Source organism: Mustela erminea, chromosome 5, assembly GCF_009829155.1.
Source record: "Mustela erminea isolate mMusErm1 chromosome 5, mMusErm1.Pri, whole genome shotgun sequence".
Lineage (NCBI taxonomy): Eukaryota > Metazoa > Chordata > Mammalia > Carnivora > Mustelidae > Mustela > Mustela erminea.
Window position 1 is genome coordinate 108,306,642 of NC_045618.1, and position 13,962 is coordinate 108,320,603.

The window sequence follows — 13,962 nt, forward strand, 5'->3', positions numbered from 1 at the left end:
ATTCGTTTTGAGAAAGAAAAGCAAGTAAGTCAGTTAAATATCTTGACAAAGGAATATATGCAGTTAAATTTTCATATAAGAAAACAAAATCTAAAAATACATTGTTTAGAATGAGAAGAAGGTGGGCACCATTCTGGTTTTTTAAAAACAAGAGAAAACCATAATGATATCTTTGAGAGTGGGTAATGACTAAGGATTTTGGCTTTTCCAGCAAATTTTCCTGTGCTCTGGAAAATATCAGATTTTGTATGAAAAACTTTCTTGCACTCTTGGAGGCCAGAGATTGTCCATATGCTGCTGTTTTGGTTGCTCTGTTGCCAGATGCAGTGAATTAGCAATTATTAACTTTTTCTTTTGTAAGTACTTTATAAATATATATTTCATAAATACGTAGAAAAATTGGTCATATAAACTCTAAAAGTAGTATGTTAGTTGTGGTAAGTGAGATAGAGAATGGAATGAAGTAGAGCTTTAAGTTTTTTTCTCTGTGTGCTTGTATATTTGAGCTCAAGAAAACAGTTATTTGTTCTTATAGCAGTTAAATCAGAAAGGGAGAAAGTTGTATAGGAAAATAAATTATTTTAAAAATTCTTAAATACTGTTGAAATCCTTATGATTTAAAGTAGATTTTAAAAAAAGTAAAGATATAGAACTGATTGTGGAAACAAATATATCTAATATACAGTATAACTTTTAGAAATACCTTAGTGTTCTGTATAACCTTGTTTTTAAAAATTTTTTTTTAAAGATTTTATTTATTTATTTGAGAAAGAGAGAGAGAGAGAATGAGTGGTGGGGAGAGCAGGGAGAGAGAAGAGAGAAGCGGACTCCTTGCTGAGCGGGAAGCTTGATCCCAGGACCCGGAGGTCATGACCTCAGCTTAACTGACTGAGCCACCCAGGTGCCCCTGTATTGTCTTGTTAAATGAATTATCAACTGAGTCTACTCTCCAAGACCTTGAAATATAGAATACTATTTGTGGTTTGATGTTTTTGAGTATTTTTGGTGGCTCCCTGCTTATAAATATCTTTAATCAGTGTAGTTTTATTTATTTATTTTAAAAAAAGATTTATTTATTTATTTTGAAGAGACAGCAGGAGTGGAAGGAACAGAGGGAGAGGGGAGAGAGAATCCCAAGCTGACTCTGGCTCCGTGCACAGCCCAGCCTGGGGCTCAGTCTCGTGACCTTGAGATCATGACCTGACTTGAAACAGTCAGAGGTCCATGCAGGCATTTCTAGTCAGTGTAGTTTTAAAGTATGCTCATTTTCAACTTCTATAGTTAGATTTCACTTTCTCTAACAACAAAGATTAGGGGAAATGCACCATTCCCAATCTTCTGAATCCTGAAGTGAATTTTCTGGGGTTTTGTTGATCTTGATAATGACAACTGTGATCTGTGTTCTCTTAGGATTTTTTTTTTCCCTTTCTAATATTTGGTGGCACTGTTAAGATAGAAACATGCAAAGGTAAATGTTATTATTTTACTAATAGCCAACCTTAAAAATTCTTATTTCCTTGTGTCCCCTTATTCATTAGATTTTCTCTTTTCACCTCTTACATTCATTTTTAAAGTATGTATAGTTTTTTCAGTACTTATTATCTGTCAGGCACTGGGGATAGAGAACAGATAGGCCAGATTCCTGCTCTCATGCAGTGTAAATACATCCTCCATCTTCATAAAGGTTACAGAAAATCAGCACATAAATAAATAATTTCAGGGCACCTGGGTGGCTCAGTTGGTTAAGCATCTGTCTTTGGCTCAGGTCGTGATCCTGGCTGGGGTCCTGGAATCAAGTCCCCTGTTGGGCTCACTGCTCTGTGGAAAGCCTGCTTCTCCCTCAGTGCCTCTCTCTGTTTCTCATGAATGAATGAATGAATGAGTGAGTGAATGAATAAATAGAATCTTAACAAAAAATTCAAACAATGCTAAGAAAACAGTGATTAGGACTCTTGTAGCCCTCTTGTGTGGAATTGGGCAAGATTACAACTAGAGGACTGTATATCAAAATGTTTAAATATTAGTTAAGAATTAAGCTACACCCTTGGCATAGTCTTGAGTTCCCATGCTGTCCACTTAACTTCCTAGGGCTGCAACCTCAAGACCCAGAGGCTGAAGGAACTGTTATTTTCTTTTAGCCAGGCTTTCTACTTTTTAGTCTGATTAGTAGCATGGATATCTTGGGACAGGGCAAGGATGGTTGAGTGGTGCGGACCCATCAAAAACAGTGTGAACTGATCCTGTCAGATCCCTAGGAATCCAGTATAAGAAGCTAGCCTCTCTAGGTCCTTGTTTTTCCAACTTAAGACTTCAGGAAATTCTATACTCTTTGCCAAATTGTACTTCCCAAGAAGAAAGGAGGGAATGCAGTTCTTCTGGTGGATTTGGGGCAGCCAACTTTTACTGATTAAAACTTTCATAAGGGACCATTCCTTCAATGATTTCTCAGAGCAGAGCAGTGGTGATTTTTTCCCTTTATCCATAGATACTGGGGTACCATCAGTTTCTTCTCTTTGGCCTGGGGCGGAGCAGGGGTAGAGAAGCCCTCTTTCAGCTAGCACTTCTCCCTTGCAATTCCTCTTTGTTCAGTTGCTTACTGTACTTTCCAAAAAAAACCCCAAAAAACCTCAAGACAAAAAAACAACTTCCTTATAAGGCTGAAAGAGAAAAAAAAGTCTTTGTTTTAGTGATTGTAGTCTGCCGAGGGCTTTAAAGTGTAACCTTTCTTTGGTGGAGGCCTTTGGTAGAGGCCTTTCTTGCCTAGATCTAAGAGTGTTGCTGGACTGAGAATGGAGGTGACCACAGACCATTCTTTTACATGCCTCTTTGACTTTTCCCTATCCTGTTACCTCTGAATCTGCCTAGCCCCCAACTCAGTTGTTTTAATTCGCAAATTTGTTTAATTTGTAAAATGGAACTGGCATCATTTGGATACCTGGATTTAAAAACTAAGCTCCAAATGTAAATAAATACTATCTAAAAGTTCTTTTTTGTGTGAGAGTTTTATGTAGCAATGATTAATTTTCCTGTCTCTGCTCCCCTGCTAGAAAAACACACCCAAACAAAAAACCACCAAAACAACAAAAATGGTAAAGTATATACAAAATTGTTCTGGATTTGAGAATTGGCTTAAAGGTTACCTTGTATTTTCTCCTTACAGATGTGAAAGTTGTGTGGATTTACTGTTTATGAGAGGAGCTGGAAACTGTCCTGAATGTGGCACTCCACTTAGAAAGAGCAACTTCAGAGTACAACTCTTTGAAGATCCTACTGTGGACAAGGAGGTTGAGATTCGGAAAAAAGTCCTAAAAATGTAATTGTTATTGTTTGACTGATTCAGTATACAAAGAGGACTTTAAGAATTATTTCAATAATTGCTGTAATTATTTACTGATGGAAATATGGAAATATGGACAGTTAGGCAAGTGAATAATTATAAGTTCATCTATGCATTTGTTCAACAGAAATTTATTAAGTACTTAGATAATATCTAGCTTTTGTTAGAGAAGAGTAGATCATTTTGATTGATAGCTTTACAATTTGTTTATTTACTGTTTGTTTTTTAATTTAGTTAAATACATATTGAGTACTTTCTGTGTGCAAACGCCGCTGTGTTATGCATATTAGTCACTAGGTACAAAATGAGTAAAATAGCTATGAACCTTGCCCTCATAAGGCTTTCAGTATAGTAGTGTAGGATTGCACGGAGATAGATAATAAAGCAGGCAAACTAAACAACTGTGTGTTTATAAATTGAGAAGAATATTATAAAGTTAGTGACTGAGTGTTGGTTGGGTCACTGATACCAGGTAGGGCCTCTGGAGGTATTTAAGTTGAGATTTGAAGTCTGTTAGAGAAAAGAATGTTACTGGGGTGCCTGGGTGGCTCAGTGGGTTAATAAGCCTCTGCCTTTGACTCAGGTCATGATCTGCTTGTCAGGGAGCCTGCTTCCTCCTCTCTCTCTGCCTGCCTCTCTGCCTACTTGTGATCTCTCTGTCAAATAAGTGAATAAAATCTTAAAAAAAAAAAAGAAAATAATATTACCTATAATTTGTTTTCATATGTATCTCTATATATGTACATAATATATTTACCTATAATTTGTTTTCATATATGTGTGTTTCATATATGTGTGTATGTACATAATATATTCTTTATAGTATCTTTTTCATTTATAATTTAGTTTTTACTCTTTTTTAAAGATTTTATTTATTTGAGAGAGAATAAGAGAGCGTACAAGCAGGGAGAGGGGCAGGGGGAAAGGGAGAGGGACAGACTCCCCACTGAGCAGGGAGCCAGATGCAGGGCTTTATCCCAAGATCGCAGGATCACAACCTGATTTGCTTAACTGACTGAGCCACGCAGATGCCCCTAGTTTTTACTCTTTGTGAATAGTTTTGGGTTTTATTTGATCTGTCCTTTTATTGAAAGTCACCTTATTGTTTTTGAAGTTTAATGAATTAATATATAAATTTAATGTATTATTGTATTTTTGGTGGTATATGTCTCAACTTAGGTCACCAATGTTTTAAAGATTTGTTTATTTATTTTGGAGAGAAAGAGTGAAAGAGTGCTAGCAGAAGTGGGAGGGACAGGGGGAGAGAGAGAATCTCATGTAGACTCTGTGCTCAGCGAGAAGTTTGATGTGGGGCTTGATCTCACGACCCTGAGATTGTGATCTGAACCAAAAGCAAGAATTGGACCCCCAACCAACTACACCACCCACGTGCCCTGTAGGTCGCCAGTGTTTTAGCAGCATCTTTCTAGGTATTTAACATGTGTTACTTTATCGATGTTCCAGGCTGCTCTTTTATTATATGTATTGCTTCTGGGAAATAGTCTCTTTTGTTTTTTATTTCTTTCTTAAAGATTTTATTTATTTATTTGAGAGAGAGCGAGAGCATGAGAGAGAGCTAAGAGAGAGAAAGAGAAAGCACAAGCAGGAGGTAGGGTAGAGGGAGAAGCAGACTCCCCGTCCAGCAAGGAGCACGATGTGGGACTCCGTTGCAGGTCCTGGGATCATGACCTGAGCTGAAGGCAGGTGCTTAATCAGCTGAGCCACCCAGGTGCCCTAGATAGTCTCTTTTATATTTATTTATTTTTATTGAGCCCTTGTCATTTTCTTATTCTTCACAAGGATATTACAGTATTTACAGAATTTCCTGATCTGGTATTCTTCAGACCATTATTGTCATGAAAAATAGGAAGGTATTTTTTTGAATTAATTTTTAGGTTTCTGAAAATTAGCAAATCTATTTATAAGAAGTAAATTGGGCTCCTAATTTCTTTTTCTTTCTTTTCCCTAAGTTTTAGAAGGATTTAACATATTTTATCATCCTTTCTTGATTCTGTTCCTTCTCTATAATCGTAAGAATTTAAGAACAACATTCTTGGTCTGGTTACAAACATGGTGTCAGGAAAACAGTGTTTTACACAGTAAGCAATAAACTATTCTTTTCTATATGTCATGAATAAAATATGTGAAAAGAAACCAATTAGATAATATTGAAAGCAAGAGATATGTAATATGTTGAATTTTTTTCTTCTATTGAAGATACAATAAAAGAGAAGAAGACTTTCCTAGTCTAAGAGAATATAATGATTTCCTGGAAGAAGTGGAAGAAATTGGTATGTTTTTTGATGCTTGTGTTTTTGATATGATACCCTGTGTGCTTTTATCTTTTACATGCCTAAAAGATAAACATCTCACACAAAATCTCTAATAAGTTTTGTTGTGATGGCTGATGTTTTACCTCTCTACTTTCTGTTGTACTTAATCATGTTTGTTAAATTGAAGCCATACTTAAGTAATAAATGTTTTGTCTCAGGAAAAATAGTATCACTTTTATTCCCCTGAGATTTTATTTATTTATTTGAGAGAGACAGAGCACAAGTGGGGGAGTGGGAGAGAGAGAGGGAGAGGCAGGTTCCCTGCTGAACAGAGAGCCTGACTTGGGGCTCGATCCCAGGACCCCGGGATCATGACCTGAACCAAAGGAAGACACTTAACCAACTGAGCCACCCAGGTGCTGCAATAGTATCAGTTTATAGATGAGAAGAAAGGCTGTATTTGTATATATCATCTATATGTTCAGGGGGTATTAGAGTAAACACAAAGAAAAAGTACACAGATTTTTTAAAAATAGGATTTCTGTTAACTGTGTATGATGACTAAAGCCACATGGTTTTTTTTTTCATTTATGTCTCTGTGCATACAGTAGTTTGAAAATAGTTAGAAGCAGTTGACTATTGAGTGGCATTTTTAAATTAGTATTGTTCTAGAATCAGAGGCTAGAGTAATCTTAGCGCCTTTTCTTTCTTTTGTGATTAGTTGGAAGGATACATTCATCAAAAGAAAGAATTATTTTTGCTTTTTTTTTTTTTTTCTTTAAAGATTTTATTCATTTATTTGACAGAGAGAGACTCAGTGAAGGAGGGAGCACAACAGGGGGAGTGGGTGGGGGAGAAGCAGGCTTCCCGCAGAGCAGGGAGTATAATGCTGGGCCTGATCTCAGGACCCCGGGATCATGACCTGAGCTGAAGGCAGATGCTTAACGACTGAGCCACCCAGGTGCCCCTATTTTCACTTTCTTATTTAAGATTTCACAGATGTTAAAAAGCCTGGAAGTTGTTATACATCAATTAAAAAAATTAATTTTTTTTATAGCTGCCATAATTATTATTACTTAATACAGGTATGGAAATGAAACAGAAATTACAGATTGTGGAAATAAGAATGAGACTTAGAGAATTAAACAAATCATCTTTTTTCTTCTTCTCTCAACCTGGTAACCAAGCTGTATTTATGTTGTTTCATATTTAAAATATGAATATAACAGATTGATTGTTCATTAGAAGATTTATATAGAGAAATGGAGTATTCTGATGCCTTTAACTTCTTTACTAACAGAAAAATCCAGAGAATATTTTATTTCAACTGTTATGGAAACTTTTCTAAAATATCTAAGTTCATTTGTTATGTCATAGCAAATAGCATGTACAGAATATAACTTAACCTTTTTGTGGAATCTTTTAGTGCCTTGGAGCCATTGTTTTTTCATTCTAATTGTATTGATTGCACTTCATTTGTAATCTTACCAATCCAACCATCAGTGGCTTGGATTTTAGTTGAAAAAGAGGTAGAATGGTAGAATTGGGAGTGCTAAGGCAAAGTAGAAAAGTTATGATCTCAACTGAGAAGATAAAGAATTCTGTGAGAACTGGGCAAGTGTAGAATTCTGGCTGTATATAGATATTAAGTATAGGACAGGCACTTGGATAGTAGCAGGAAGAAATCCAGCTCGCATTTATTATAAAGGCAATGTGATTAGTTAAGAGTCTGGTCAAGCAACAAAGAGAAAGGAGATTATAGATGTCACAGAGCAAGGTATACTACATGGTTACAAGTCCAAGCAGGCAGGTAGGATGGTTACTCTAAAGAAATCAATGGACAAAGAAGGTGGGGAAGGGAGGCGGGGATCTTGATTCTAGAATAAGGTTCTGGTTGAGCCATTATTTTTAAACATACATATTTTTCTATGGGTTGAATTAGTTGGAAGGTATGAACAACTGGGGACCCATAGGTAAGACCATGTTTATGTCCAGAAGCAGGAGCCAGGATTGACAGGTAAGAGAAAGACTGGCTATTACAGCTGTACCATATGTAATTCTTCCCTTAGCAGAGGAGAAAATTGTCTCGGAGCATTTAATTTGAATGTGATTCTGCTATCACGTATATTCATGAAGGACTGTCTTCAGTTGCAGTTATGTCGAAGCTTTCTTAACCTGCCTCCACTGAATTGACGTATTGGGGTAACTGACATTTCCCAGTCCTTCCATAAAATACACTGATTGAGGCCCAAAACATAAGAATACACGATGAACCTCGTTCATTAGTAGATGTCTTCAATTCATCTCTGTACTTCTCTTCAGTTCATTTGAATACTGAAAGTTGTTTGTGTTGGTAACCAGGCCTTATTTATTTATACTTGTAATTAGGTAATTTAATTAAGTAGTTTATATGGTTGGTGGAGAAAAGTACACAAGTGAAGGTTCCTTCTTTAGAAAATGGAAACTGAACAATATAGATGACAAGTATGGTTTATATAAGAAAGATGCAGTTAAAGATACTAACTAGACATTGGCTGTATGTCATTAAGTTAGAGAGGGACTGTATACTTACTATATATGTTTTAAGTTAAAGTATTTAAGGAGTGTGTATGTGTGTTGCCCTCCCTTAACAGACTTTTGTAAGTAATCAGCTACTAATTTTTTTTTTTTAAAGATTTTATTTATTTATTTATTTGACAGAGAGAGAGAGGGAGAGAGAGAGAGACAGTGAGAGGGAACACAAGCAAGGGAAGCAGGAGATGGAGAAGCAGGCTTCCCACCAAGCAGGAAGCCTGATGTAGGGCCTGATCCCAGGACCCTGGGATCATTACCTGAGCCGAAGGCAGACATTTAACAACTGAGCCACCCAGGTGTCCCAGCTACTAATCTTGATCCTGCTGGATAAAGAGCCATTCTGATTGTATTTGAAGATATTGATGAAGTTTGGGGTCTAGCCTCTTGGACTTAGACTTTATTTTCTGAACTTCAGCAAATACTGTTCTATGTGAACTACTTTACTTGCAGGGCAGACTCTAAAGAGGAAAAATAATTATGTAAACTAATAACTATAGTATAATGTGAAAGTAGTATAGGCATTTATAAAGTGTTATGGGAATACTGATAACATTTCAACATTGGGAAATAGAAGTATAGTTTGATCAGAGAAGAGGTCGTATTTGAATTTGACCTTAAAAGATGGAATAGGAGTTTACCAGGTGGGAAGAGGATGGAAGAACATTTTTAGCAAAAGACAAAATTACAGAGATAGAGGGTATTGAATATATTAGAGAATGAGCAAGTAATGTTATAAGTCACTAGAACATGGGGAATGACTAGAAATGAGGCTTGAGAAACAGACTAGATCTGAGTTAATGAGAGCTTTGCAAGCTGAGCTGTCAGGGTAAGATTTTATTCTATGGTCAATAGTGAGTCAGCAGGATAGTGTGGTAGTGATGTGGATTATTGACAGGTGAGCTTTGAGTTTGGGAAACATTTTTAAGGGACCATTACAGCAATTTGAATAAATAATGAGAGCTAACTTTAGTCACAGGGATATAATGAGAGTAGGGTGTAGAGGGGTAGAGTAGATAAAGGGGATGTTTTAGAATATTCAAGGACTAATTTGATATAGGTGGTGAGGTAGAGCAGGCAGGGATGAGTTAAAATTGATGATCTTACACAGTAGTATAGTATTAATCAAGAAGATAAAAGCTGGAGAACAGGCAGTATTTTTTATTGTTTTGTTGGGTGGAGAGTAAAGCAATGATGGAAAGACTAGTTTTAGCACTTTTAAGTTTTGTTAGGGTGTGGCCGCACCACTGCGTTGTGTGTATTTGTTTTTAATTGTTATGGTATAAATAAAACTTCCTTTTAAAATCTTGTTTCAGTAGCTGTCTGCTTTGTGTTTTATTCATGATTTCAAAGATGATTATTTCAATGTCCATTCTATCTGTATTGGCTATCTCTGTTAATCAGAAGTATAAAATGTTAATTTAATGGGCACCTGCTAAGTGCCAGACTATGCTGTATTCATATTGTCTCGCATAATTTTCACAACTCTGAGAGGGGCACTTTTATTCCTTATTTTGCATATGGAGAAGAGATAAAGGGAGCTTAGATTACATTGCTAGTAAATAATGGAGCCAAATTTTGAACATAGGTTTTTCTGACTCTCAGAGCCTATGAAGGTGCTTGCTAGTCTCAGAGTAGTTACTAGTCCGTGTCTAAAACATGGGATGGTAATTGGGGAAACAGTAGGAGATGAAAGAAGAAGAAGTAGATTGGGGCCATATTTTGAAGGACCTTAAAGAAGATTGAACTCAGTTATAAAGGTCGAAGGGTTCTATTGAAGATGCTTAGGCCTAGAGTGAGAGGAATAGAGTTGATAGAAAGGCTAAGGAGTCAGTGTTTGAGGATTTATAAGTTGGGTATTGGTCATTTGGTTAAATAAATTTTATTTTGAATCCTTATAATGTCACAAATATAAAAATTTTAAGATATTGTAATTTTGAATAATGGCATAAAAATTATAATAGAAGGGGCACACATGAAGATGAACTTTCTTATAGCATTAACAATAAGCTCCTTTCTATGGTTATGACAATCTAAACATAAAAATTCTTGTTTCCTTTTGGCCCCAGGGCTTATCTCAAAGGTTTGTTCTTAGTTTCATAATAAATAGATTATTCTTTTGGTTCAGGGTATGCTTATTTTGAAAGGGTGAGAAAGTCCTAAGGGCTCTAATTATAAATTCTGGATGTCAAAAAGACTTCAGAATTGTACTTAAATAACATTAAATCTTTCAGAAAATACAATAGGTTTTTTGTTGCCTTTTAATACTTGAGTAAGGCAGGTCAACATCTGAGCTATACCAGCAGCCAGATAAAGGGGCAGATGATTGTTACAGAAAATTATCTTGTATTCTTTTTTCTTCAAGACTATTATACCAACCTGAGCCATTATGGCATGAATGAAGCTTGCTTCATCTGAAAAGTTTTTAAGATAGTACTTTTACTTTAAAAAAAATTTTTTTTTCTTCTTATTAAGGGAAGTGATTTGTATTATTTATGATTATAAATTTTATTGTTATTACCTTGGCTTTCCAAATGAAAAAAATGAAATGAATTGATTATTTCAGTTTTATTGGGATTGATTATAAAGTTTTAAATAAGCATGAGAGAAAATTGTATACAGATGAATTTCACTTAGGTTTCAACTTTACCTATTTCTGGGTTCTACTTAATAGAAAACTTTGATCAGTAGTACTCTGTCCAGCTTGCTGATAAACTTTGTGTTTTCTTTAACTGGTCTAAATATTCTATTAAAGTTCAATATAGGATATCAGTTTGATTATCTTTGCTTCTCAGATTTATAACCAAAAGAAACAAAGATAATTTTTTTCTTGTATTTTGTATCCACTTGCTTTGCCATTCTATAGAATTCAATTCTGTAATTATATTCAATTCTGTAATTATAAAGTTCATTTTAATCTGTAATTATAAAGGTAATTATAAACATTAGCATTAGTTTATTTATTTTTTCCTCTTGTGGTAATTCCACAAGTATTTCTTGAGCTCTTACTAGAGCTTTTTTAAAAAGACTTTATTTTTTAGAGCAGTTTTAGGGTCATAGCAAAATTAAGTGGAAAGTACAGAGTTCCATATACCTTCTACCACACACATGCACAGACTTCCCTGCTATCAGCATCCCCCCACCAGAGTGGTAAATTTGTTACAATTGATGAGCCTGTATTGACATATCATTATTGCTCAAAGACCATAGTTGATGTGAGAGTTGTACGTGTTGTACATTTTATGGGTTTGAACAAATATATAATGACACGTATCCACCCTTATGGTATTGTACAGAATAGTTTTACTGCCCTAAAATTACTCTGTGCTCTGCTTTTTTGTCTCTTCTTCCTCCCCTAACTTCTGGCTTCTTTGACTTAGCAGAAATAACACATTTATGGTTCCTCCTTGTCTTTTCATGATTTGATAGCTCATTTCATTTTAGTGCTGTATAATATTTCATTGTCTGGATGTACCACAGTTTATCCATTAACCTGTTGAAGGACATGTTGGTTGCTTCCATGCTTTGGCAATTGTGAATAAAGTTGCTGTAAACATTTGTATATGGGTTTTGTGTGGACAGTTTTTAGTTCCTTTGGATTAATACCAAGGAGTGTGATTGTTGGATAAAATGGTAAGAGTATGTTTAATTTTGTAAGTAAGATACTGTCTTCCAAAGTGTTCTGTCATTTTGCATTCCTGTTGGAATGAGCAAGAGTTGTTTTTTCTTCACATCCATGTCAGCATTTGTTGTTGTCAGTGTACTGGATTTTGGTCATTTTAATGGGTATGTACTGGAAATTTTTTATTGAAGTGTTGGGAGTGATAAAGATCAATCAGACCTAGAATCTGCCCTCAGTTGATACTCTGTTAGGTCAAATAGATATGTACATTGAAAGTAATTTTATAGGGTAGAAAATGGGTAAGTGCCACCAGTGTGATATTAAACAATATATTGTGGGCATTCAGGGATGGAGAGATTGTACCTGCAAAGTGAGTTATAAAGAAGAGTTGGTGCTTAAACTGCGTATAGAATGCTGAGGCAGATACGGATATCCATAGTTCTGGGTTGAGGTTGGTACTAAGATATGGGTACTCTGGGAGCAATATGATCACAGTTTGGAAGTAGGTAAGTGTGGAGCCTGTGCTGGTGCAGAAGAAGAGTTGAACTGTGCTAGCAGTGTTTTTCTGGCATTGAGAGGAACAATACAACTAGTATTGTAGGAAGAAGTTCAGGCTTTGGAATCAGATAGTCTGTGCTAAAATCCTGGTTACAACATTTACTGGCTGCATAACTTGGGTGTAGGTATTTAATGTCTTTAAACCTTATCTGTAAAGTGTGAATAATAGAAGTACCTATCTCATAAGGTTATTGGGAGGATTAAGTGATGTATTAATTAAGGCCAGATGCTGGACATAGTGCCTGTCATATATACTTCATAGATACTTGGTACACAGTGTAGAGTGTATTCTTCAAGCAAAATTTTGAAGAGATCACTTGAAGCAAACAAATGAAGCAAAGCCTCTCTGGGTAGAATTGCTTAGTCTTCCCGTTGGTTCTTGAAGAGACTCTGAGGAATCTGCAGAACTCAGAGTAGGAAGGGAAAAGCATTAGATTTTCCTTTTTCAAGGCATTGTGGAGGCAGAAGCAGTGAGTGAACTGAGTGACTAAATGACATAATCAGTACTTTGTTTTAGTAGGGTTAATTGGTTAAAAGGAAGGACAGTTTCTTTAATAAATATTTCTTCAGCAGGTAGCACAGTGCTAGATATTATTTAATGCATGAAGCAGGGTAATTTTAGTTCTCCCCTGTTGTCACTTGATCATATAGTGTCCTACATTATTACTTAAGTTTATGTGTTTTGGGGTGATCTCCCTAATGAGAGATCTTTAGTCTTTGAAAATAGGAAATTCTTTGTATGCTCGCAGCACCTGTGTTGGGATCTGAATAGATAATCATTGAGTTCTTGTTTCCATTCCTCACTTTTTTCCTTATGTCTGGATAATACAGAGATTGTATAAAATATGGTCTTTGAGTGCAAGATAAAGTGTAAGTAAAGAATGCTGTAGGGATGCCTGGGTGGCTCAGTGGGTTGGGCCTCTGCCTTTGGCTCAGGTCATGATCTCAGGGTCCTGGGATAGAGCCCCACATCAGGGCTCTCTGCTCAGTGGGGAGCCTGCTTCCCCCTCTCTCTCTGCCTGCCTCTCTGCCTGCTTGTGATTTCTCTCTGTCAAATAAATAAATAAAATCTTAAAAAAAAGAACACTGTGTATGCGTATGCATATTATATGTAGTAGAAAAAGATTTTTGTATAAGCTGTAAATAATGTTTTCAGCATTTATAAGAGAAGGAAGTTCTTTCTAGTTAGGGAAGTTGGGGAGAATTTTATAGAAAAGGTAGTTTTTGAGTAGACATTTAAAGATTGGGTATAATTTCATTAGTAAGAATGGGATCAGGCATGCCGACAGAATGGTGTGATCAAAGGAACTAGAATAGGAAATGTAGGGGACATTTGGGAAATGCAGACTGTCCGCTTTCAAGAGAGGTCTTTAGGAGAGAGAAAAATAGTTAAAGCTAGATTGTGAGGGGTTCTGAATTCTAAAAGTGTTTGATTTTTTTTTTTCCTAGTAAAATGGGGAAAGGCAGAAGGGAGGAGAGGACTATAGGATGGTAGAGGTGCAAGGTGATTAGAGATGTGCTTCAGAAATATTAGTGTGACAGCATTGTATGTTATGAATTGGGTTAGAGTGTAGGATCAGATGCAGAGATTCTGGAGATAG

General features: G+C 35.8%; 1 protein-coding gene across 1 annotated transcript in view; it reads left to right on the top strand.

Annotated features, from left to right (window-relative positions):
* MNAT1 (MNAT1 component of CDK activating kinase) overlaps positions 1 to 13,962 on the top strand; it is a 204,189-nt gene that overhangs the window by 53,846 nt on the left and 136,381 nt on the right. The window contains exons 2-3 of the mRNA XM_032344409.1: positions 3,161 to 3,313; positions 5,555 to 5,628. Of these exons, the coding sequence (XP_032200300.1) occupies positions 3,161 to 3,313; positions 5,555 to 5,628 (227 nt within the window). The remainder of the gene's footprint in view (positions 1 to 3,160; positions 3,314 to 5,554; positions 5,629 to 13,962) is intronic.